This window comes from Miscanthus floridulus, chromosome 3 (assembly GCF_019320115.1).
Source record: "Miscanthus floridulus cultivar M001 chromosome 3, ASM1932011v1, whole genome shotgun sequence".
Taxonomy (NCBI): Eukaryota; Viridiplantae; Streptophyta; class Magnoliopsida; order Poales; family Poaceae; genus Miscanthus; species Miscanthus floridulus.
The window spans coordinates 7,584,264-7,594,358 of NC_089582.1; the positions used below are offsets into that span (position 1 = coordinate 7,584,264).

The 10,095-nt window shown below is 41.3% G+C and overlaps 3 protein-coding genes across 5 annotated transcripts; 1 reads left to right on the top strand and 2 right to left on the bottom strand.

The window, feature by feature from the left end:
- Positions 1-806: 806 nt before the first annotated feature.
- LOC136541313 (cysteine-rich receptor-like protein kinase 44) lies at positions 807-6,421 on the bottom strand. Of its 3 annotated transcripts, none has more exons than XM_066533152.1 (7): positions 5,959-6,421; positions 4,270-4,578; positions 3,960-4,191; positions 3,560-3,779; positions 3,188-3,343; positions 2,627-2,668; positions 807-1,050 (listed from the first exon to the last, which is right to left on the bottom strand). In XM_066533152.1, the coding sequence occupies exons 2-5, from the start codon at positions 4,453-4,455 to the stop codon at positions 3,253-3,255; spliced, it is 729 nt and encodes a 242-aa protein (XP_066389249.1). In that variant the 5' UTR covers positions 4,456-4,578; positions 5,959-6,421; the 3' UTR covers positions 807-1,050; positions 2,627-2,668; positions 3,188-3,252. The 3 variants fall into 3 exon arrangements, with proteins under 3 accessions (XP_066389249.1, XP_066389250.1, XP_066389248.1); XM_066533153.1 differs by lacking the exon at positions 807-1,050 and adding an exon at positions 1,086-1,664; XM_066533151.1 differs by lacking the exon at positions 807-1,050 and adding an exon at positions 1,086-2,060.
- On the bottom strand, positions 5,908-6,339 carry LOC136543080 (uncharacterized). The gene has a single exon (XM_066535637.1). It carries the CDS (start codon positions 6,337-6,339, stop codon positions 5,908-5,910), a length of 432 nt encoding a protein of 143 aa, XP_066391734.1.
- A 237-nt stretch (positions 6,422-6,658) lies between the features above and the next one.
- On the top strand, positions 6,659-9,745 carry LOC136541312 (disease resistance protein RGA4-like). The gene is made up of 3 exons (XM_066533149.1): positions 6,659-7,006; positions 7,079-9,080; positions 9,165-9,745. Exon 2 carries the CDS (start codon positions 7,103-7,105, stop codon positions 9,059-9,061), a length of 1,959 nt encoding a protein of 652 aa, XP_066389246.1. The 5' UTR covers positions 6,659-7,006; positions 7,079-7,102; the 3' UTR covers positions 9,062-9,080; positions 9,165-9,745.
- The last annotated feature ends 350 nt before the right edge of the window (positions 9,746-10,095 follow it).

The following is a 10,095-nucleotide window of genomic DNA, read 5'->3' on the forward strand; positions in this document are numbered from 1 at the left end:
GTACCTGCAGAAGAATTTTATTTCAGCCCAACCCCACAATTATATATATGCGGAAATGAAAATCTGGTCTCTAAGTTGCAAGCTAAATACTTCCATATATACCCAATATATATATACTTCCGTGCCAAGGCTACCCACATGTAAATATATCCATACATACATATAAATATACAAATATAGCCATATCAAAACTAACCCACAATTAAATAGGTCCATATATATATATATATATACTTCTGTATCAAACTACCTCTCCCCTTAGACCGCATGTTCACATCTTACAGTTATGCCACTCATCAACTTACCGGGGCATAGAGGTATATGGATCCATACATTACCATTCAAGTGAATGGCACCCATACTATAGCATGCCGTATGGACGAGAAAGAAAAATCGCATGAAAGTAAACCCCCGAAGTTAGTACTTACTAAGCCACCTGAAATCCTTAACTGGGCATAAAGAAAATGATCACTAGAATACTTTAGATTTAAATTTTAGATTTGAATCTCTATATATATATAACTATAAGTTGCCAAAACTGGTTTTGTAAAACAAAAACCTTTGTTTTAAATACACATATGTCAAATAATGTTGAATCTTGCTCCGATACCAGCTGTGGCAGAACCGACCAATTTATAAGAGCACAAGTACAATGGAAACCACCGGAGCGATCGCACTGTCATACTTGTGCTCATATAAACCCGGTAGTCCATCGAGTATCACGAAGGATCTCGAATAATCCAACATACAACCAAGATCATACATGATTCAACATACAAGCCACATGTTACATAAGTTGTCAAGTACTTCAACATACATCGGAGTTTAAATATAGTTATTACAATACCAAGTTCAACTGCAATAGCGAAAGCAATATAGTTTTAAAACCATCATCACACACACACTTGTTCAAATACATGCCAGTTTGTGATCAAGTCAAACAAAAGCATCATATATAAGATAACATAGGCGAGCCTTGCCCGCGGCCTCACTCCTCGTCCATGGCTGGAGAGAAGCAATGCTTACAATACCCATGATACACCGTCTCGTCTGCAACAAGTGGAAAATAAACCCTGAGTACGAGAAGGTACTCAGCTAGACTTACCCGTCATGAACCAAAATAAAGTGACACCAAGGATCATGCAAGGCTTTATAAGTGGAGATGGCTTAACAACATTTTGCATAAAAGCGGAAGTAATGTATATCTTAATCTGATCAGTTATTCTAGCAACAAGTTATACCTATTAAAATTAAGCATGTCTATAAGCAACAAGTTATATCTTAATCTGATCAGTTATTCTAGCAACAAGTTACCCGTCATGAACCAAAATAAAGTGACACCAAGGATCATCGGCAACGAGGCTCAAGGATCAGCAACGAGCGACCCCCCCACCAAATCTCTCTTTTACACTCTGTTGTAACCCCCCTCCGCACATTTTGGGTGCTCTTGAATACAAGGATCATCTGCTGCTGGACGTAGGGTCCCGATAGCCCAAACCAAGATAAACCGTGCGTCCTCTCTGTGTTCTTTGTGTTCTTGAGTCCACCCGAGCCACCAGAGACACATACTCAGTGACACCCGATGAACAACAATGCTTGCCGTGGTTTCGACCCCGCGACACATAGCACTCGTAGTCTTTGGTGACTCTCCGACGGCGTCAATCCTGTGAGCTCCGAGCTTAGTGTGGAACAATGGCAACTTGATGTGGCGGGGATGAAGAGACCCCTTCCTTAGTGGAGAAACTCTGCAGTGGATGTCGCCAAGGTGATCCAAATAGTCAGGCGGCGGTGGTGAGCTTTAGTGGCTTACAACACTTGCCTTGGTTGGCTTAAGCTTTTATGGCTAGCTCAACACCGTGACTGAGGGAAGGCTTGATGACCAAGAAAGGGAGAGCCAAGCGCAACAGAGAGAGTCAGGAGGGGTAGTGTGATTCAATCCACCATGGTAGGATAAAGATAGAGTGAGAGGACAAGGTGTGGGGGAAAAGAAATCTTCTTGATATATATGTATATTATCTATCTTATCCACTGCAGAGTTTCTCCACATTCGCCGAGAGAATCTAGAAATTACGAGATTAATTAAAAATATGTACCATTAAATTTTATAATGATCTAATGATATACAATAAATAATATGAGAGGAACTAGAAATTACAAGATTAATTAGAAAAAAAATAGATTGGATTTATGATGATCTAAAGGGCTACAATGAAAAAAATAGTCCATGTCAAATAGATTATTTTACTAGGTAAATTTAATTAGAGAATAACTGTAAGTCTAATCTACCAATATTATTGATGTAAATTACACGGGCATATGCAAACCAAAGCTTCTGCAAATTGTAATCCAACCAGTGACTGCACGGCAATTGGAGGATGACAAGGAATGAAATCAAGCAATATCGGCTTAGGTAGAAATTGAGGGGAAAATAGTATCCTGAACCATGAACAATAAACATCAAGTGGAGGAGTAAATTAACCGGCCATGAACATGTGACAAATAAAGACCAAAAAAACTAAAACTTTCAACATCTTCAGTAGCATCGGGTCGATGGTAGAAATTGAGCGAAAAAAATAAGATGCATCAGATGGTGAAGAAACCATTTCAAGTTTATCCAGTGCATTACCTTTCGATTATGCCATTGAGGACTCTGTCGTATTTCCTTGATCTATATTATTGATGGAAAAACACAATAATTAAATAAGTTATAGCCACGCCAAAAGATTCATTTCTTTATATAACCAAGGAAATTAGAAATGTAAATGCAAGGTATAAAGCATACAATATTTTCTTATGTTAATTACCATTTTTAGAAAGAAAGATAGTACTTGAGTGTATATAAGTGTTCAATTGGATGTAATAATAAATAAATAACAGTTCACCTCATTGCTTTCTCAGAGCAACAGTCTATAAAGACTAGTGCACACCGTCTATAAAGAAAGAATGACATGCTTCAAAAACTTGATCTGATCAGTACAAACTTGGTCTGAGCGGCACTACTGGTTCCTAGCTAGTCCCCGTGAGTTTGGGTGCCTAAATGGTTCTGAGCACTAGCGATTGAGTGAAAAGCTTGTGCCTTTCACTAAGTTTTTGGTTTTGCTGTAAATTTCATATATTAACATGAGAAAAGTTAAGTGATTAAAATGGACATTTTTCTACTATAAAAGTCAGGAGAAAGTGTTCTTACAGCTTCAACATGGAGATCCATATGTATTCGAGAAAAAACATCGAGTCTCCCTCCAAAAAGTATCTTTAAGATAATAAGATTACAACACCAAGACTAAATATATTGGAGTAGATTGTGATTTTTGTCGAATCCATACGTTGAGGTGCTATATATCCCCTGCATAGTAAAAGAAGAGTTGGATGAAATACATTAAAAGCCAGTTTGACACTTCTTCTCGGGGCTCCAGCTTCTTCTAAATTTAGCACGCATAGAAAGAGCTATTTTCTTTCTAGTGCGACCTAGCTGGAGCTGCAAGGAGTCCTCCAAATGGGGCCTAACTCACAAGTCACAACCCAAACAAGATTGGGATCAGGAGAGGATTAGCCAACTTACGGTGTTCCACGTAATGTTTCTGTATATATAGTTTCATCTTTGCCGAAACACCTTGAGATACCAAATCCAGCAATCTTTGGAACCATATTATCATCTAGGAGTATATTTGTTGGATTCAGATCCAAGTGAACAATATGTTTCGCATGAAGGTAATGTAAACCTTGGCAAATTCCCTTAATAATCTGGTAGCGCATTCTCCATTCAAGTCCGGAAGATCCATCTGTACGGGGAACATGAAGAGGGCGTTTAGTAGTCGAGACACTTACTTCATTAATATTTAAATGGTAGGTCATATATGAGATGGTGAATTCATGATTCAAATTATATGTGTGGGATGCTTCACAAATAATATTATTATCGAAAATCATGCCCCTACCAGTGATATAATTAGACAAACTACCTTTAGACAGATACTCGAAGCAGAGCAATCTGTGCTGTACTTCTGCCATGACAAATTTTCCATTGTACCTGACCATTTCTCCGTGCGATTCAAAACAATATCCCAAACACCGTACTATGTTTTTATGCTTTGCCTCTATCAGACATTGAATCTCTTGGTGGAAATCATTGTCATCTAAATTACTATAGTACATCCTCTTCACAGCGACTGACAGACCATTCTCAAGTATCCCCTGCAATGGAAGTATGTCTTATCAGCATCATATCAAGTTCTCATATCAACTGGGCAGTTCAATATAATGGTGTCCTACCTTATATACCGTTGCAAAGCCACCAGTACCGATTCTTCGATCTTCCGAGAAGTCATTTGTGATGTCTCGTAGAAGTGACAGTGGTAAGGCCTTAGGCTCTGCCGTTTCATCTAATAGCATGAGCTTAAGGTCATTTAGTGCTCTAGTGATGTCGTTGTGTTCGCTTTGAGACGTGGAATGCCGCATCGTCTCCACCCTTGCTCTCCCAAATTTTTTAGTCCGTAGAATTCAGTGTATATATTATCATCTTATCCCTTACAAGCTAATAATCAGTATAACTATGAAGGTTGGCTTCATTTTCCGTCTGTTCTGCAAAAGGAAAAGTTTGGCTGTATAGAGGAACATCCAATAAAGTAGGCTCATGTATATACGTACACATATATAAATAAATAAACAGGTTAATATTATAGAATGCTAATAAGAATTTGAATAAACAGGATAGGTGTGGTGAAAAAAAGAGCAAGTAAATTCCTTCTTCTTCTATAAAGCTCACAACAGATCTGTTGTCCGCTACTAGACTCTGTACGCATTAGACAGCATATGCGAATATAACAAGTAGTTCAGCAGCATATGGACGGTAGAAATACTGAAATAGAGCCGCGGTAATGAAACTATCAGCCGGGTGAATGCTTGAAAGCATCGTAAACACGTAAGTAGTAGATTCTTAAATTGGCGTCAACCCTGGGACAAAAGAAAAAAAAAGACATCTCAAAAGACAACCGAAGCCTGGTTTAGTACCTCCCTAAAGTTTACGTCGTATCTCATCGAATGTTTGATACATGAATAGAGTATTAAATATAAACTAAAAAAATAACTAATTGCACAGATTATGACTACTTTACGAGACGAATCTTTTAACCCTAATTAGTACATGATTTGACAATAAAGTGCTACAGTAACACATGCGGTAATAACAGATTGATTAGGCTTAATAAATTCATCTCGTGGTTTACTGACGGCTGTAATTTGTTTTTTTATAGTATCCGAGCATCTCATTCGACACACATATATAACACCCGATGTGACACCCCAAAACTTTACACTCTAGAACTAACACAAGGCATGAAGAAAGAGAGGCGAGGCACTACGTCTTCAAAGGGGTGATTGATACCTAGCTAAAGTTTAGTCTCTACCACATCGGATCGGATGTTTAAATACTAATTTGAAGTATTAAATATAAATTAATTATAAAACTAATTGCACATATGGAAACTAAGTTGCGAGACGAATCTATTAGGGGCTTAAGTGTTTCTACCCCTTGTTTTGAAACGAAATGGAGATTTTGCCCTCGTTTTTTTAACTTTATGATTTTACCCCTGCGATTTCAAAACGAAAAGAGATTTTACCCTTGTTCTGTGAAGTCTCTCTAACGGTGTTAACTTTTGAACAAAGGGACAACTTTGCCCATACGTTTTTACCCCTGTTTTATTTTGATATATGTGTTTTTACCTCTATTTTCAAATCAAACAGTTTGGCTATTTTGATATGGATTAGACAATTCAACCGGGGCAAAATCAGTTAAATTTTAGAAAAATGTCAACGGCATTTCAGTTATAAGTCTATATAAACACAAATTAACATCACATGGATGAATGTTTCTGTTTTCGCAATATGCGGCTCCAAAATGGAAGAAAAAGATTAAAAAAATATATCATGCTGTCTGGTGCCGGCGGTTTCTACTTGGCGAACCTCTGCAACAGCTTGGAGGGAACTCCCGCGTGCCGCTCGTGCGCAGGCCCGCGCACCGCCGCTGCCGCATGCTGCTGCGCACCCATCGGGGGCCATCACGCGCACGCCGTTGTCGGCCGCTGGAGCCGTTTCCCGTGCGCCGCCGCGCTGCTGTGCGCCCGCCAGGTCCGCCCGTGTGGTGCTCGCGTAGGCTGGGGGGCCTCCCACGTGCTGGCGTGCTGCTGCGGTACCCGCCGAGGGTCTCCCACGCACGCCGAAGGGCGCCCACACGCCACCGCCGCCGCCTCGCTGCCGTGCGCCCGTCGGGGGCCGCCCGCTCACCGCCGCAGCCGCCTCCCACGTGCCGCCTCCACTGCCGTGCGCCCACCAGGGGCCACCCATACGCTGCCGCAGCCGCCTCCCGCTCGCCGGTCCTAACCCTAGCCCTCCAGATGTTTGAATGTTCCAGTGACCGTGAGGAGCCAGGAAGAAAGGATAAGGTGAGGGCAATCTTGTCTTTTCGCATGGGTTTATTTTTGTTTTTTTTATTTTGGTCATTTAATCCACTCAGATTTAACCGTGTCAGAAAACAGGGCAGACGGACGCTTCGTTTTAAAATTACGAGGGTAAAATCACAAAGTTAAAAAAGTAAGAGCAAAATCACCATTGCAGTCTAGAATAGGGGTAAAAACACCAAATTCCCAATCTATTAAGCCTAATTATAGTCCATGATTCGATAATATGGTGCTACAATAACATTTGCTAATGAATGATTAATTAGGCTTAATAGATTTGTCTTATAAATTAGTTTCCGTCTGTGCAATTTGTTTTATAATTAGTTAATATTTAGTTCTTCTCATTAGCATCTGATGATGTGACAGTGAATAAACTTTAGTGGGGGCTTTTTTTATTTTCTGGGCAAAGATAATTATTGCTGAAAAGAGACTTGTCGGCCATGTGTGACGCTGCTCATGGTGGGCAAAAGAAAAAGAGAGGAAACACACCAACCACACCAGAAGTCGTCCCTCGTCCGCGTCAAGGAAGAACGACACCCAAGGAGCCGAGCTAGGTAGGTACCAGATCTGCTCTTTCAATTCATTTCCGTCCACATAAAGCTCACTTTAATTCGGCACTCGCGCAGATCTATCGATCCAAGGAAAGAAAAATGGAATTTGCTGTGGCCATGCTCAGCGCGGCAGTGAGCAGCGCCGTGCCGAAGCTTGGTAGGGTGATCCCTAAATTAGTAGGGAAGCAGGCCAAGATTGATGCTACCTTCATCAATGATGAGCTTCGGTCGATCAAAGATATAATCAGACGTAATACCTTCGTTGTCAGAGACATCAGTGAATGGATTGCACCACTGAGGCAATTGGCTTACGAGATCGAAGACTGCATAGATTGCTTCGAAGTCAAGAAGACGAACCCTGAAGAGTTCGCGGAAGAGATTGCTCGACTCAAGACGAAATCTGAGGAAACGCGCCAGCGGTTATTACACTATACCCAGTTAGATAGACGCTTCCAAAAATCGGTAGTGACCTCCTCAGCACAAGTCATTGCTCCGGCTGCTGCTTTTGAGGTCCGTGTCCCCCATGAGCTTCAGGAGCTTGTCGGTAAACAGGGTGAAGATTGGCTTAATAACCTCAACTGTTTGCTATATTTCTGCATGTTTCCACATGATCATCATGCCAGGAGGAATCCCCTGATAAGAAGATGGCTTGCTGAAGGACTTGTGAGAGGCGAAGATGACGCAGTCAAATATCTGAAGGCCTTCATCGATGGCAAAATCATCAATACCACTGCGAAAAGCAACAATGGAATGATGAAGAGATGCCAACCTCCTGATGAGATTCTCAAATTCATCTACCAACAGTCTAGAGCCACAAATTTCATGCTGTTTTGTGATGACATGGGCAAACTTGAGGCAGAGAGTGCCCGCAGGCTTTCACTCCATCCCAACGAAAAGGCACTAGATGATATGAATTTGCCTGATTTACCTCATCTCCATACCCTGGCGGTATTCCATGCCAGTGCCAATCCTGACATCTATGGAGCCATGTTGGAGTTTGGCAACTACGAGGTGCTGCGGGTGCTGGATCTGAAACAATGCGCTCCTCTGTCTGAAGAACATCTCTTAGCTATATGCAAGCTGCTGCTGCTGAAATATCTGAGCTTCCAGGGTGGTACTAATCGGCTTCCAAGTGAAATAGGGAAGCTGGCATGGCTAGAGACACTCGACATGAGGGGGAGTGAAACAGTGACCGTGCACAAAGAAGTCCTCATGATGCCCAGACTCAAGCACCTCCTTGGAAAGTTTCAGCTTTATATAAGGGATACGATTTTCTGGACCGTCAGGGATTGCAAGACAACTAAGGTAGGGAAGTTTTTGAAACAAAAGAGTGTCCTCCAGACACTATCAGGATTTGTCACCGGAGATAGGCGTGGATTTCCACAGCTGATGATTCTTATGAGGAAGCTGAGGAAGGTGAAGATATGGTGCGAACCCAACGCCAGTGAAGCAAACCTGGGTGATATTTCAAGTGCCATTACCAAATTCGTTAGTGATGGGATCCAGGAGCCAGGCCGCTCCCTATCTATTAGCTTCCAAGAATGTTCAGGACAATTCCTAAATAATCTGCAAGTTCAAGGTGCTCTTACCTCGCTGAAGCTGCACGGTAATCTGAGTGAATTCCCTCAGTTTGTTGCACGGCTCAGTGGTGTTGAGGAGCTGTGCCTTTCATCCACTGCACTGACCTGGAATGTAATTCTAGCCGAGTTGAGTAAGCTGAGAATCCTGAAATATCTGAAGCTTGTTGAAGACAACCTTGGGCCCATTGAAATACTGCCGGAACATCTCCGGAGCCTTGAGCGTTTATGCCTAGTGTGCGAGCCAAATCCTGACATAACAATCAATGCTGATGCTCTGCCTGGTCTTGTATCACTTCATATCATCTGTCAGGATCTAGGTGTTGTTCCTGGGACTCCCGGCATGGAAATCAAACACATGACAAATCTGCAAGAAGTCGGGCTTCATTCTCAGGTCGATGTAGCAATTAAACAAGGATGGGAAAATGCTGCAAAGGCCCATCCCAATAAGCCTAATGTAGGGACTGCGATTCTCTGCTGATCCTCCAAGGAGCATCATGGTCAGTTTTATATTATCTCTCTTCTTCGTCGTTGTCTTCATACCTAGTGCCTTTTGCTGAAGCTTACTCCTTGATTATGTGCAGTGCAAATCGGTGCAATCATCAACTGAATCGTACTCTTCCTCATTAATTTCATCGTTCATGCTCGGATCGATCGGCTTCAATCTGGATGTACGGTCTATGTTTTGATGCTTTCGACCGTGTGCTACTGGTTTGTAACATCGCCTGTGTACGAAATTAGGGATATATGTCTTCTCTTTCTTCCAAAAATATTAAGACAACGACCTTCCATCCACCGGCTTGTCCGGCATCTGTGGAATGAAAGATTCTGGTGGGGAGGACTTTCTCCCCCCGGTGTTGACCTCAAAAAAAAAATTATGATATTATGTTCATAAAGGAGTATATATAGTGATGTATTCCTCATCACATTGAAGTCAAAAGAGGCAGGGCTTAATTGGATGGATCAAGAGAATGGGAGAGGAGAAGAAGCAATGGCTATTTCACATTTCAACCTCTAGTGAACTTGCTCGTGTCGTTGTGAACATTTACAGATGTTACAAGTTGTGATTTGTGAACCTTTTATATTCCCTTGACTATTTATTGGTCTTTTTGATGTGATGCTCAAGGTTATTGTATTTCTCACTTTTAATACATTCATAGTGCAATTCTTCCATGGTAAAAAGGGTGTAGCTCTGACAGTTCACTCTTCATCGCATTCACAGAGACTAAGTGACAACTTTATTAGGGAAATAGTCTTTTGGTGTTGTAGAAACTCCACTCTAGACCTCTTTTGTTTCTAAACCATGGTTTTGCACATCTCTTATTCAAAAACCAAAGTTTTATTGATACTATGCTTTCTCAAAACCACAACATCCAAATAGGCTCTTATTAGTTGACCAAACTGCTGAGGTGGTATCAAATTCCTTATCTTGTTAGATGAATCAACCTCAAGGTCGTGGAATAGAAGTTACAAAATGTGTTTCTAACAGCTAATAAGGTCAAAACTGTTTGTAGC

What these genes read in the sequence shown, in the direction of transcription:
- LOC136541313 (XM_066533152.1), bottom strand. Translation starts at nt 4,455, where the DNA reads ATGCGGCATTCCACGTCTCAAAGCGAACACAACGACATCACTAGAGCA. An exon ending in GCTTTGCAACGGTATATAAG is followed by an intron (nt 4,192 to 4,269) that starts GTAGGACACCAT and finishes CTTCCATTGCAG; the next exon opens with GGGATACTTGAGAATGGTCT. An exon ending in GAAACATTACGTGGAACACC is followed by an intron (nt 3,344 to 3,559) that starts GTAAGTTGGCTA and finishes TTTACTATGCAG; the next exon opens with GGGATATATAGCACCTCAAC.
- LOC136543080 (XM_066535637.1), bottom strand. Translation starts at nt 6,339, where the DNA reads ATGGGTGGCCCCTGGTGGGCGCACGGCAGTGGAGGCGGCACGTGGGAG.
- LOC136541312 (XM_066533149.1), top strand. Translation starts at nt 7,103, where the DNA reads ATGGAATTTGCTGTGGCCATGCTCAGCGCGGCAGTGAGCAGCGCCGTG.